At 39.3% G+C, this 14,690-nt stretch overlaps 1 protein-coding gene across 2 annotated transcripts; it reads left to right on the top strand.

Annotated features, from left to right (window-relative positions):
• The first annotated feature begins 506 nt into the window (after nucleotides 1–506).
• On the top strand, nucleotides 507–14,435 carry LOC113020275 (amine sulfotransferase-like). 2 transcript variants are annotated; one of them, XM_026164086.1, is made up of 7 exons: nucleotides 507–585; nucleotides 10,410–10,558; nucleotides 10,652–10,851; nucleotides 13,162–13,288; nucleotides 13,662–13,756; nucleotides 13,861–14,032; nucleotides 14,114–14,435. In XM_026164086.1, the coding sequence occupies exons 2-7, from the start codon at nucleotides 10,417–10,419 to the stop codon at nucleotides 14,221–14,223; spliced, it is 846 nt and encodes a 281-aa protein (XP_026019871.1). In that variant the 5' UTR covers nucleotides 507–585; nucleotides 10,410–10,416; the 3' UTR covers nucleotides 14,224–14,435. The 2 variants fall into 2 exon arrangements, with proteins under 2 accessions (XP_026019871.1, XP_026019870.1); XM_026164085.1 differs by lacking the exon at nucleotides 507–585 and adding an exon at nucleotides 6,410–6,433.
• Nucleotides 14,436–14,690: the final 255 nt, after the last annotated feature.

Here is a 14,690-nt window from a genome sequence, read left to right as displayed (position 1 = left end):
AGCCTGATGACAGTTTGGTCATTTGAAAAAATTTCAGTCTCTTTGTATTCTGGATAAATTCCTGTCTCATTTGCCGGTAGATAAATGCAATGAGCTGTCAGAACTGATTTTGTATTGCTGTTTGTTTGGTGAGGTTCCTACTTGCACGGACTTGATTGATCATGATACATGATACATGATGCAAATGCATTTTCTTTCCATCAACGAACTGTTAATTGAGCAGATTTGACACGGTTTCTTGAGCTAGTTCAAAACTTGCCCCCTCCCTCTGCTATTAGTGTACCATATTTAGTTCCAAATAATTAATGAAGTAATTATGAAGTAGAATCAAGTAATCTAGAGGTGGTTGTAGAAGTAGGCTGAGTGTAAAGTCTCCCAGTTCATCAGGGCCAGAGTTGGAGATCTGTGACTCTCTGAAGGTCTAACAATATCAGAGAGAAAACAGCACTTTGGACTCTACATGTTATCTTTTCAGCAAATAATGCTGTGGCAATGTTGTGGAGGATTGTGGAGGCTCAGAGCATGTGCATGATGATAAGAGGTGTAGGGGTCATTCACTCTATTGGTCTTGCTGCAAACACCCAGGTAATACAACACTTACCTTTCTACTGTTAAACTGGTTCTAAAAGTAATGCAGGTTCAGGTGAATTTCTTTTTGTAGTTTTCTGTCTTGAGAACTTGTTTACATATATTATCAGACTGTTTCGATGCTTTGTTGTTTATCAACCTCTGACTCAACCTGGCTGTCACTGCACACATGTGCTTTAGTGAGTCATAGTGGTTTTAATGATTTACTATGAGTTACTAAATTGTGTTTAACATAATAATAATAATAATGGATTGGATTTATATAGCGCTTTTCAAGGCACCCAAAGCGCTTTACAATGCCACTATTCATTCAGACTGACAGAAGTGAGGCTGCCATATCGCGCCATCGGCCCCTCTGGCCAACACCAGTAGGCGGTAGGGTAAAGTGTCTTGTCCACGATCGAACCGGCGACCTTCCGGTTACAGGTGCTGTTAAAACTGTTCAATGTTTGCAAAAAGACTGATTTATTAAAAAAGCTTAGGACACTGAGAATGTGGTTCGGAGAATGGGAAGTGTTTTACCATTTCAGATAAACCGCAGAGGCATGACCAAGGAGTATTTGGAGTAAATTATTTCAGTAATTCATATTAATTGCAATTTAATGTAAATAAATTTAAAAAAGTCTAACATTGCTCCTAATGGGACTATGATAATTGCAATTATGAGTGTTTATTAAATAGCATTTATAGGAGAAGAGTCTGGAGTGGGTGAATTGCTTGAAAGTGTGAGTGCAGTGCCTTTGCCAGTGTCCAACTTCTTGGGGAATATCTCAAAAAAGTTGACTTTTTATCTATACGTAACCTTTCCTGGTGGGGGAAATGTTTTTTCACTCATCCAAGTGATTTCTCAGTCTAAGCTGACTGCATGCTTCCACTTGTTGAACAGTACTTTTGCATAATGACTGAAATTTCAATCATTATGCAAATTTGAAAATGCTACGTCCTGATGAAGAGAATCAACTTTTTAGAGATTTCCTTAACTGAAGGGCTGAGCATGCATCTAGACTTTTTGGTGAATATGCTTTGAGATCAGGTCAGCAATATGAGAATGCTTTGGACTGTTGAATGATTTTCTTACCAGTTAAATTTCTTTTTAGGTTTATGATTTCCTCCTTATAGTACTGTTTGCTGACTTAATCTTATCAGTTCTGTCTGTGCCATAGCTAATTATTCTATTTCAAGTAGAGTTGCCTGCATTGGTGATATGAAGTCCTTCATAAGATGCGTGATAGAGAAATTCTACTTCTCTGAAATATTCCCATATTGAACAACTGTAAAACCAGTTGTTCAATGTCCGTCATTTACAATATTACATTCACAATAATATATTTTTGATTGGATCAACCTTTTCTTCTGTACTGCTTGTGTTTAGTGTAACACATTTTAACACATTTCTTAATCTGAGAGTCACATTCAAACAGTGCAAATGTGCACTCGCGTTGTTTTTGGCACTGGCTTTCTGGTTGGTTCAGTAGCATTGAGTCTTAAATACAGGTTTCATTCTGGATGAAGCACTCAAATTTTCAAGCAAGAATTCTGATAAGATTTGATTTTAAATACAGATTCCTATAGTACAGTGTTAGACTTTTTGTCTCCACTTTGTGGTAACATATTGGCGTCACTGTTGCCAGCGTCATACGGTGACGCCGTGTTACGATATCTTACCGTTCTGCAGGATGATACAGTTTTTTGCTGTTGTGGTATAATACTCTTGGACAAATTATGGTAACGCACTGTAGCTTTTTTTTTTTTTATGTCGTTATGTCGTAAATTACGTCAACAAAGTAACATCATACAGTGATTAAGAAATTGGTATACTACCGTTTATTCATGGTATGTCACTGTAAGCCCACTGCAAGGTAATTAACTGCAACATATTTACCAGTAACTTACCGTTAACACGCATCATCAGTACCAAAAATATTCATCTCTGTTAGAGGATACCGTGTTCCTACAGGCGGTCATTTACTGTTGAGCAGGTTGTAATTTACCGTAATTTCAGGAAACAGTAACATACTGTAAGAGACTGGAGGGTTCCAAAAAAAATTGTATTGTATGAAAAAAAAAGTATCATTTATTCATTTATATGTATTTTTATATAAAAACACACACACACACATATATATATACACACACACACACACAAAATATAATTCATGTGCTTCACACCACTTTTTCATTTCTGTTCTGATTTTCCTCTGCAGAAATACACATTTCCAAAGTCAAAAACTGAAAAGAACTGAAAACATATTTTCATTGAGGAAGCACTTGTTTTTACTAAACTATGTAATACATGTATTTTCTCAGATGGTTGTACAAACAATAACGATATTATGTCATATCCATATCATGCCAGACAACATATACTCAAGTGTTGGGTTTTCTTAGTTATTTTTTGTAGGGTCTTAAACCTACAATGTGAAGTTGGCACCTTACAAATAAACTGAATTGTAATAAATATAATATCAAGCCCCACACTTCTGCCTTTATATAAACTTTGTCCAAAATACTGGCTCACACCACCAAATCAATGCACAAAGCAGGGTCCACAAGGACATGGATGAGCGTGTGTGGTGTGAAGGAACTTGACTGACCTGCACTGAACCCTGATCTTGCTTTGTGGACTGAGTTCATTGATTTGTAGGGTGAGCCAATACATGTGACAATTAAAGTGTAAGTAGTGAAGTCCAAGGTCAGTGAGAAGTACTGAGTGATGCAACTCGAGCACAAAGTACAATTCAGAATCATTAACAAGTATAACAGCTATCTTCCCAAAAACCAAGCCATCATCAGTGTCATCTACAATGGAAACATAGCCTTCGACATACTTGGTACCTTTGTAGACAACTGCTGACACATCCAAAGTGGTCTGATTAGTGCAGCCTGCTTTTGCCACAGCTTCTTGAATGACAGTTCTTTGAACTGTAGGTGGAAACAGTTGGCTCACTGAGAGGTAGGACTGCAGTAACTGATGCCGTTCTGTCACAGTCTTGCATAAGTTGACAAACTTGTGCACTGTTTTTGTACATGCTTTGAAATATGAGTGCTTGCTCTCAAATCTAAGGGTCCACAAACAAATGAGTGGTCCAAAGTGAAGGATAAGCTCTGCATAATGTAACAAATAGTGATGTTTAGCTTTTAAAGCTTTGTCAGGAAACCTACTGTGTCGCAGATGTATATAGTCCTCTATCAGTATCTTTAGGTAGGCAATGTCATTGTGACTTATTTTGGGGGAACATACAAGATCAACAATGTCTCTAAGTTTAAGGCATAACTACCAAACCTCACTATCCACAGGATGTTTTATCTTTCCACCAATGTACAGAGGCAGAAGTCGCAGAAGACACCAGTTCTGTGCTGCTGAACTCCCCCAGCCTCTGCCCTGTTTTCACCCCACATGGCTTACTTAAAGCATCACTTCCTACGTGTTTGAACTGTACAATTGCTCTGTTTAACTGGCAGAGGTGGGACCAAGTCATTGTTTTGCAAGTCTCAAGTAAGTCTCAAGTCTTTATCCTCAAGTCTCAAGTCAAGTCTCAAGTAATGTCAGGCAAGTCAGAGTCGAGTCTCAAGTCACTGGTGTAAAAGTCCGAGTCAAGTCACAAGTCTGAAACTTTGAATTTCAAGTCCTTTCGAGTCTTTAAAAAAAACAAACGAAAAAAGCATGTTGCAGTTATGCTAAATGTAAATATTAGACCATGTAATTTTAAAATCTGTGTTTTTCTCAACACATACAAAATAGTGAACTTAGAAAATATACACAAATTGTGAAATTGCACCTCTTTAAAATGCAGCTCAATTAAACTTAGCTCCAAGAATAATTTTCACCGACAGTTCTGAGATACGCTGCATGTTATTCTTGGATGCGGTTGTAGGACCAGCTTTAAAATCGCATGACAAAAATATCATACACATTAAAAAAAACTGTATCACCAACGTAGCCTGGAAAACATTTGCTAGTTAGATGAAGTCAGCTATCTCATCTTAGCATATTTATATGCATATTTATAATTATACGGTTCTTGGAGTGAGTGCATACACTCATGAAGTTTAGTAACTTCCGGTCACTGCAACAAGCCCAGGTACAGTTTACCGACGGATGGGTGCAGGACCTTGAAATGCACCGTGTAGAACGAAAGACCATCGTACATATCATAAGTTTACCAGTCTCACAAATCGTCTTCATAAATACACATTCGTTAACCGTTTATTAATATAACCTTTGAGCTCAACGGTAATTAATTAGTAGTGGAAATAATTTCTGGTAGCATCACAGAAATGTAGCAGTGACAATAATACTGTATGCTGTAATCGTACTGGGCAATTAGTGATACAAAACAACTGTTTTATCCTGTGAATAAAAGTATGTGTTTTTGTCAGTGTACCATAATAACAGAAGCGAAACGCAATATTGTGTCAGGACAATTCACTATTTATGCACAATAAATAAAGGAGCATAGCGCGACAATTTCTGTTCAGCGCCAGACTTGCTTGTAACCTATATCACCAATTATGTTAAGAAAAATGACGCATTAACTACAACAGCAGACTGACCTTTGTGTAAATGCTTGGAGCAGACTAACCTGTGAGCTGGAGTGTTCTAGGACGTTATATTTGATCTTTGAATGGCTGCAATCCAGTCGCCTCTTTGTTACTTCGGAAACATGGCTCGAACAATTTCTCTTAAACGTCGTAATCCGATAACAACCGATCTCTTTACCCGTCGGCTTCCCGTGGCTGTCATGCGACCGGCTATTGCAGTTAATAATACAACAGCTTCTTGACATTTTTGTGTTTCTTTTTATCGCTGTGTGACTGATTTTAATTGAAAGCCTGCGTGCGCTAGTACCGCTTGCCACGAGTTCCCAGAATCCTTTGCGGTTCTACCCGTGAATGACGTCACATTTTCAATCTCTATATAATATGCATGTTAAATTTTATATTTGGGGTGAAATATCAAGTCTTTTCAAGTAAACCAGTTCAAGTCCAATTCAAGTCCCAAGTCATTGGTGTAAAAGTCCAAGTCAAGTCACAAGTCTTAGAACATTTTTTCAAGTCAAGTCTAAAGTCATAAAATTAATGACTCGAGTCTGACTCGAGTCCAAGTCATGTGACTCGAGTCCACACCTCTGTTAACTGGTTGTATGTGAAATGCCCTTCCACTTGCACAAGGGTATCAATACAAAGCGACAAGTCACTGGAAACCACTCCTTCAAATAAATCATGGCCCAAACATGGAGGTAACCCAGAGCACACATGGAAAGACTTCAGTGAATTAAACACAGAGTCAAATTTAATTCCATTCACAACCAAGTGGTAACTTGTAGATAGGACCTCAACACTGTCTTTATAGTTATCAGCTGTTCTTTTTTGTCCAAGTGATAGTGGATCATTGATAAAGCTTTCCCTGTCAATTAAGCATTATCTGCAAAAATGTTTGCTGCAGCTGAAATTCTCAGTGAAACCACCTATGCAGTGGGAGCCCAGATTGTCTCCTAAGATGGCTATCAAAGCTGCCTTCATTATGGTTCCATCCTCTACCAGAACCCCTGTCTCTTCCATATCTTTAACGTCTGCAATAAGACTGGAAAAAACTTTGTTATGGACAAAAGTTTTGAAGTCAGTGTCCTTGGAAAGCAGAACAAGTTGCATTGCATCAACAGAGGACCGGTTATGTGGTAAGATCTCACCTAGAGTCATGTACACTGCCAGGATTTTATGTTTATTTTTTCCAGACCCTAATGGATTAACCACTTCAAATGCATCTCACCCTGGGTCAACACACCTGAATCACATGATTAGTTCATTACCAGGCCTCTGGAGAACTTCAAGACATGTTGAGAAGGTAATTTATCCATTTAAATCAGCTGTGATGGATCAAGCGCTTTGGGATCCTTAGGGACTAGTAAAAGCACTATATAAATACAGGCCATTTACCATTTATTGTTGTATGAACTACACTTCTTGTAAAAAAACTGATTGGTAATGCGTTTGAGAAAAGCTCCTGCTGTGAACTTCCTTCTGTGAGGGCACACACACACACACACACACAGAGAGAGGGGGAGATCATTAATATAAAGGATTGGAGCCGTTTTTGGATTTTCACTTGTTGTTGACTTTAATATGAGTGGTCACATAAAATTCATTCCAATTTTTTGCCTTTGCTTCAATTAGGTTGTTTCTTTAAATCTACAACACTTTCCTTTTCAAAACGTTTACTGACATAGTAAGGAGGTAGCTAGGGAACTCAGTAAGTATGAGCAACAGTAGCTTAAGGACACTATCTCCAATAAAGAGGATTTCATCATCTGCAGTTCATAAAAAAGTGCCATATTAAAAACAATTCAGCAGACCTTCAGAGTGCAGATACAAACTGTTTTCAGCTATAGAGGTAGAGGTACACTTCATGCACTTATCAACATACAGTTTAGAGGCTTGCATTAGAGTGCATTGGTGCTTGGGCATCTTTTATTTAGCATGGTTATACCAATGTGAATGTAGCTATATAAACATGCTCAAGAGTCTATCATATGTTTGACATGCAACTAAAAATTCGAAAATATATTTTTAAATCAGTAACTTTGCAAATTTAGAGGAATTGTTTTTGGACAACATATGTATCACATTTTAAACAGGGTTTGAATAATCAGCGCCGACATACAGACATTTATGCACTGGGTATAACAGACATGCTTACCGTGTGAAAGGCCCTCTGATGTCTTGGAGCAGAGAAACAAGCTGTATTGTTGCTTTTCTGTATTGTATAAGCAAAGTCGTATAAGCAAAAATGACTAAGATGTTGGTGTTAACATGTCTTTTTATTTCATTCACACAGACAATGAATACTGAACAGCATACATTAAACCAGGTATCTCCCAACCCAGTAGTTACCAATCATGCGAAGCATGGCTGGTTTAACACAACGGGCATAATGACTTGCTTCTATCAGCTGTGCAATATTGTCGTTAATTGCACATACTATATGTTGTGATGATCTCAGTTCAGTCATGGTGTGTTCTGCAATCCTGCTGAATTGTGTTTTAGTCCCATCGTTTGTGTATGCGCGTACAAACAGGCATATGGTGGGGATGAATCGGAATGTCTTGAGCCTCAGCATCACATCGTCGTAGTAGGTGTCAAAGTAATATTCGGGCAGTTCGAGCAAACAGCAGTGTTGCACCTGACTGGGATGAGCTGTTCGACATCCGTAGCATGTTTCCTGTAGAAAGGCGTTTAGCGCCAACATCACCAGGTGATGGGTTGCAAGCATTGCTTTTTACGATGAGTGCATCGGGTGCATACACCTGTAGACGTACCTAGAGCGGCTGTGGCTTGGATGATGTTCCAGCTGTTCGTGATGGTTGATACCGACGTCATCATGCACTCCTTAGTTAGAGGTGTCTGTGTTCCTTAGGTCACTCTGTTGATGTTCCAAATGATGAAAGAGTCTTTATATGTATAAGGGTTAGACCAGACCACTAGGAGGTGTCATTACCCCCCGGGGGTTGGTCATGGTTTCAGTTGACCTCTGACATGATAAGATAAGATAATGGAACTGTTTGTAAGGGAACTACAGTTGGGATGTGAGAGTGCTGGGATGCTCTTGATAAGGGAGCCTCTTTTATTGTTTCATGACTTCTTTTGCTGACTGTTGGGGGCCTAACTGTAACCCCCTCTGTCTAACTGTTGCAGAGTTAAGAATCTGTAGTTTTTAGAAGTAACACAAGAAAAGTTTATTTCTAAAGGAATACCTGTTGTTTGTGGTGCTCTATTTAAAGCTATTAGCCTCTGTGTCTTTTCGGAGCGCTAAAGAAAAAAGTAAAATGCTCCTAAAGTAGTTAACTCATCTATGTGTAATCAACAAGTCTTACTGTTGCAGTGTATTTGTGACTAGTAGATAATTATAGGGCTAGTTGCATTAAAGGAACATTGGGGGTTGATACAGTGCTAGTGTGGCTAGGTGTGAATATGTGCTTTTAGAAGTATCACAGTTTATTTCTAAAGGGATACATGTTGTTTGTGGTATTCTGTTTAAAAACTATTAGCCTGTGAAACTATTAGAAAAAGTGAAATCTTCCTAAACTAGTTAAATTAAATGCTGTGTGGGAATACACGGTTTTTAGAAGTATCACTGTTTATTTCTAAAGGGATACCTGTTATTTGGCAGCATGGTGGCACGGTGGTTAGCACTGTGGCCGCACAGCAAGAAGGTCCTGAGCAAAAAAAAGTGCCATTATATTACTACTGACAGCTTTTTCCACCAGGCCAGGAACTTCAACATTATGCACTCCACACTGTATATAAATGCCACTTGTTTTACACAATATCCAACTACCAACCTCTGTATATTTTAGATATTTTATTTATTGTTTACTCTATTTAATTTGTAAAATATGTATACACACACACATAAACACACACACACACGTAGAAAAACATATTTAGTATACACATCCAGTAATGCATACACTCTTATATTGTACATATATTTATTACTCTCAGATTTAGCCATTCTTATATTTTACTTGTTTTATGTTATTGTATTTTTTGCACACCTCTGTTGCTTGTGAAGCTCGCACACAAGAATTTCACTTGCATGTACTGTACCAGTGTACCTGCACTTGTGATGTGACAATAAAAGTGATTTGATTTGATTTATCGTTATGTTTTTTACAACTACATGAATGTACTATTGCTATGTGATTTTTTTTTACTATTACTGAAGGCTAACTAGATTTTTTCAAAATCTTAATGTAAAACGAGTAACAGTATGGTGGACACATTAGGCAAGGCTCCACTTTTTGCAGTGACCTCATATAGAAAACTATTTCTGTATCAGTAATATGTTTTCTTTTTCTCTGTTGATAATCATGTGGAACTGCACATGATTATTTGCAGCTAGCAGGTTGCTAATGCTATCCATCAAGTCTAAAAACAGTATGTTACAATGTGGAGATAATCTGATCAAAAATGATCAGGTTATATTCTAATTTATATTCAGGCGTACATGTGCACTATGTTTATTCAGAGAGGTTAAGCTTGTGTTTCTGTCATGGAGGGATTGTGCTCAACTGAATGAAGGTTATCAGACATTATGAAACAGATGATACGTAAAAGCGAATTTTGCCAAAGTGCTTCTTTTTTTAAATTATCTTTTTTTTCTTAAAGAAATCTACTACATCATGTGTAATTTTTTTGTCATGTATAATTTCCATTGCAAATATTAACCACAGTTAAATTAAGAGAGGATGGCAGTAAAAACTCTGGAGGTGTGATGCCATCAAGTACACTGCTGTAGAACGATCGCACTGCATTCTCGGGAGGACTCCCGTGTAAACTTATGAAGTCTGGACTAGCAAGAACACAAGGACTGGCGTACTTGAGTATTTAGAAATGGCCTAACAGTCTGCAGTCTATGAACTAACGCCAGCTAACGCCAGCTAACAATGTTAGCTTGGTGGCGAGTAGCATTCAGTAATTGTAATAAAAATCACACAGCAATAATACATCAAAGATACTGAGGTTTCGCCCATCCCTTTCTTTTTATGAAGTGGTGTTTTAGTTTCCAAGTAAGAAAACCATTCATGCCCGTTCACTGCTGGCCCTGTTATTCTGGCTCTGGGTCCATTGTGTAACTGACGCCACCAACATTAACAGGACGCTTACATTAGAGCTTCTTATTGCACGTTTTGTCTGGGTTTCCAGCAATCAAAATCAGAGTATTCCCTGACTCCCCAACACTGCTCACCCAGCATCAACAAACACCATGTGACTCACAGATTTTTCGTTCCTGTGTATATTTTTTTATCTGTCTTATGTAGAACCAGTATGGAGCAGATCAGAGACCGTGTTTTCAAGCATAAAAACTACAATTTTGTGGTCAGTCTTACAACTCCAGAGTACATAGACTCTCTTGAGAGTTTTGAAATAAAAGACAGTGATGTCTTCCTTGTCACTTATCCAAAATCAGGTTGGTGAAAAATTTCATACATTATTTATATTTGCTGTTTTGTGCTAGCCAGACTGATCCACTGATCACCTCTAATGTCTTTCCCCACATCAGGCACTGTATGGGTTCAGCAGATCATCATTTCCATCCACGAACTGGATGGGAATCAGACTAAATATTCAAACAACATGGAGAGGATGCCGTGGCTGGAGTACAAGATGGCTGAATACACTCTTCTTCCCTCTCCACGACTCTTCGCCTCGCATCTCCCTGAACACATCATGCCTCCAGGAGTGAAGGAGAAGAAGGCAAAAGTCAGTACCTTATAGAAGCTCAATTTTCTTCTGTTTTTTTTTTTTTGCAAAAATAGAGCAAATTAAATTAGATTTGTACTTGCTAAGTTTAATTACATTTTTGTGATGTTACCTATTGGTCACTGAAGTCCAGTTTTTTGGGACTTGCACTTTGACACTTGGTAGCTTTTACAAACCAGCAAATCCTAGCAAATGAAAATAGAGTGGTTGATCTTTAATTATTTTCAAAACAAATGTTGTTTATTTGACAGTGTATAGGGTGCCCCAAGCAAGTGAGACTTAAAACAATGAGCCTCTAACACAATTTTGTAATGGGATCATAAATCAAGGAATCTGAGGGTCATTTTTATCATAGACTTCTGCACAAACACGTGGTTCCAGGTCCAAAAAGCTAGCACTAGCATTTGTTTTATTTTAAATAATTCTGTGTTTTTCCATCCGTCCATTTTCTTCTGCTTATCCGGGGTCCGGGTCGCGAGGGCAGCAGAACAAGCAGAGAAGCCCAGACCTCCCTCTCCCCAGCCATTTCCTCTAGCTTGTCCGGGGGAAAACCAAGGCCGAGAGATATAATCTCTCCAGCGTGTCCTGGGTCTACCCCGGGGCCTCCTCCCGGTGCGACATGCCCGCGAATCGCCACCTTATCGTGGTAAATGGTAAATGGCCTGCATTTGTATAGCGCTTTTACTAGTCCCCCCTAGGGGACCAAAGTGCTTTACACACTCAGTCATCCACCCATTCACACACACACTCTCACACACTGGTGGAGGCAAGCTAAAGTTGTACCCACAGCAGACTGACAGAAGCGAGGCTGCCATATCGCACCATCGGCCCTTCTGGCCAACACCAGTAGGCAGTAGGTCTTGCCCAAGGACACAACGACCGAGACTGTCCGGGCCGGGACTCGAACTGGCAACCTTCCGATTACAAGGCGAACTCCCAACTCTCAACTCTTGAGCCACGATCGCCCCATGGTGGTGGGCTTCCGGTGGTGGGCTTCCGGTGGTGGAGGGGTTTGTGTGTCCCAAGGATCCCAGGGCTATCCCTGGTAGGGTCTCCCATGGCAAATTGGTTCTGGGTGAGGGACCAGACAAAGAGCGATTCAGAAGTCCCCTATGAAAAAACCAGAGAGGGAGCAGTTCACCCTGCCCGGGATAGGGTTACCTGGGCCCTGCCCTGGAGCCAGGCCCTGGGGAGGGACATGGGCCCATCTTCCTGCGGGCCCACCACCCGCAGGATTCACCGTAGGGGTCGGGTGCAGTGTGAGCCGGGCTGCGGACCAATCTCCGTCTACCAAGACTGGCAATTCTGTGTTTTTATTTCAGTATATTTTTTTTGTCCTTTTCCTTTCGTACAATGAGGTCATTGCAGAGTAAGGCTACGTTCACACTGCAGGCGAAAGCGCATCAAATCCGACTTTTTTGACCCTATGCGACCCATATCCGTTCATGGTATGACAGTGTGAACAGCAGAAGTCCGACATTTTCAAATCCGACCTAAGTTACTTTCGTATGTGGTACTGAATCCGATACATATCTGATGTTTTAGAAAGCGACTGTTGTTTGAATGGTCATGTCGCATTAAATCCGTCTTTTACGTCACTGACACAAGACAGATGCCAATTATCAGCACCGGAGAAGACATTGTGAACGCTTCCTGGCCATCCAGTGAAACTTTTGGGAATACAACGTTGGAGAAACGTGAACATTTTATTTGTACTGTATAATCTGCAGATTCTGACAGAAATCTGCAACTATCCCTATCCTTTGAAGCATTGCTCCTCTCTAAAACAGCAATAAGGATCATTATTAGGCCATTTGTAAATAACAAAATAACTTTATAACTTAAAGCAAAATTGGGAAACGTAAAGTCCGAAACAAGTCTTTATATTAAGGACCATCTGTCAAACAATACTGTTTGGTCTGGGTCTAAACAGAGCGTGTTGTGTGTGATGTCTTCTTTTGCGCATGCAGGCCCCTTTGAGGGTTCACACTAGAGCGCATTTGCTGTCACATTTTATTTGTAGTGTGAACAAGCAGACACAAAAATCAGATTTGATCAAAAAATTGGAATTGTGCACTAAGACCTGCAGTGTGAACGTAGCCTAAGAGGTTCATCAAATCAAGTAGAAATAGGAGAAAAAGAGCTATAAAAATGTACAGGCTTTAAAACATATTTTAAAAGATATTATTTGAAATCAAATTTTGACCCTAAATTTTAAATTGTTTTTTTTTTAAACTATTGACTTTTATAATTTTTACATTTAAGTAACTAACTGTTAATATTCTGAATTTTTTTTTAAATATATATCAGATCGTGTATTTGATGAGGAATCCAAAGGACAACATGGTGTCTTTTTATCACTTCAGCAAAGCCCTGGCAGCCCTTGAAACTCCCGAGAGCTTTGACCAGTTTTTTGAGTGGTACATAACAGGAAACGGTAAGTTTCCTCACTTTATAGTAATCAGTAATTGATTCATCATTATGTGTGGACCCTCTGTTAGAGGGCCTGCGCTTTAGTACCCAGTGATTTTGTGGTGCTGTGCTAGTATTTAGCACCGACTCCAGTTTTGTGTGTGTGTGTGTGTGTGTGTGTGTGTGTCATGTGCGGATTGAGCACATTGACAAAATCTGTACTACATTCGGAGGCACATTACCACTGCATGATTAGCATGGGGGACTGATCATGCCTGCAGTCATGCTGTAGGTAACTACAGAGCTTACACTTGAGCTCCTCCTCTGACATGAGGGTTGTATGTGAACTCAATTAAATGACAATGCCAAATGACTGGATGCATTATGCCACTACACAGTTTTTGCGTCATCCTGGTTTGACCACGTCAGGGAGTGGTATTTAAACAGAGACCAGTACAACATCCTCTTCCTGACCTACGAGGAAATGATTTTGGTAAGATGTTTCTTCGCATTTTTTGTTGTTCCTAAGGAAACTCAAATAAAATATCTGGCAGAGTTTAAGGTTCTTTTTCTGTTGTGTTCCTGCTTTTCTTTCAGGACCTGAAAGGATCAGTGAAGAAGATCTGCAACTTCTTAGGGAAAAACCTGACTGAAGCTGCTATCAGTCAAGTTGTGGAAAAAGCTACATTTCAGAACATGAAGAATGACTCGAAAGCAAATTATCAGCATCTTCCGCCAGAGGACTTCAGTGGAATATTCCTGCGCAAAGGTAGCATAACAGACCTGCAGCTGCTGTGCAGGTAAATGTGACTTCAGGGTATCAGGTTTTGTGCTTTTCTCTTCATTACAGGTCAGATTGGAGACTGGAAGAACACACTGACTGTTGCACAGAGTGAAAGAGTGGATCAAGTCCTTCGGGAGAAACTTGGTGATTTGCCTTTAAAGTTCATCTGGGAATAAGCAGAGAAACCCGTCTCCCAGGAGTTTTTAAAGCATTGATCATTAAGTGCATTAATCAGAAAACCATAAAAATGTGTTTTTCTGCTATTTAAATAATAAAAAAAAACATCAACAAAAGATTAATGTTTGTTCACCCAAGATGGATTCATGTCATGTAGATCATGATTCCAGAAATCAACAACGTTCATTAATAAAATGTTTATCAGTCAGTACACGGTGCTTTGGATTCTCATAATGTCTGAATAGTCACTAACTATTAATTGTGTTTTTGAATTACATTGCTTTTGAAAGTAGCCTTGACCTTCAAATATAAGAAATGTTTTTACATAAATTGTCACGGCTCGGGTCAGCGGCCGTGTGAAGGGTGGAAAGGAGGACTCAAATGCAGCACTTATTCAGACGTGAGGGTGATTTATTAACAATACCAAACATAAAGTGGAGATGGCAAACAGAACTAAGGATGAACT

The sequence above is a fragment of the Astatotilapia calliptera genome, chromosome 4, assembly GCF_900246225.1.
Source record: "Astatotilapia calliptera chromosome 4, fAstCal1.2, whole genome shotgun sequence".
NCBI classification, from domain to species: domain Eukaryota; kingdom Metazoa; phylum Chordata; class Actinopteri; order Cichliformes; family Cichlidae; genus Astatotilapia; species Astatotilapia calliptera.
The sequence above is the reverse complement of the archived record's forward strand: the minus strand, read 5'-3'. Positions and strand labels throughout refer to the sequence as shown.

Excerpts from the sequence above, each read along its gene's own strand:
- LOC113020275 (XM_026164085.1), top strand. Across the intron at positions 10,559-10,651 it reads TGTCACTTATCCAAAATCAG|GCACTGTATGGGTTCAGCAG; the intron begins GTTGGTGAAAAA and ends TCCCCACATCAG. Across the intron at positions 14,033-14,113 it reads TGGAATATTCCTGCGCAAAG|GTCAGATTGGAGACTGGAAG; the intron begins GTAGCATAACAG and ends TCTTCATTACAG.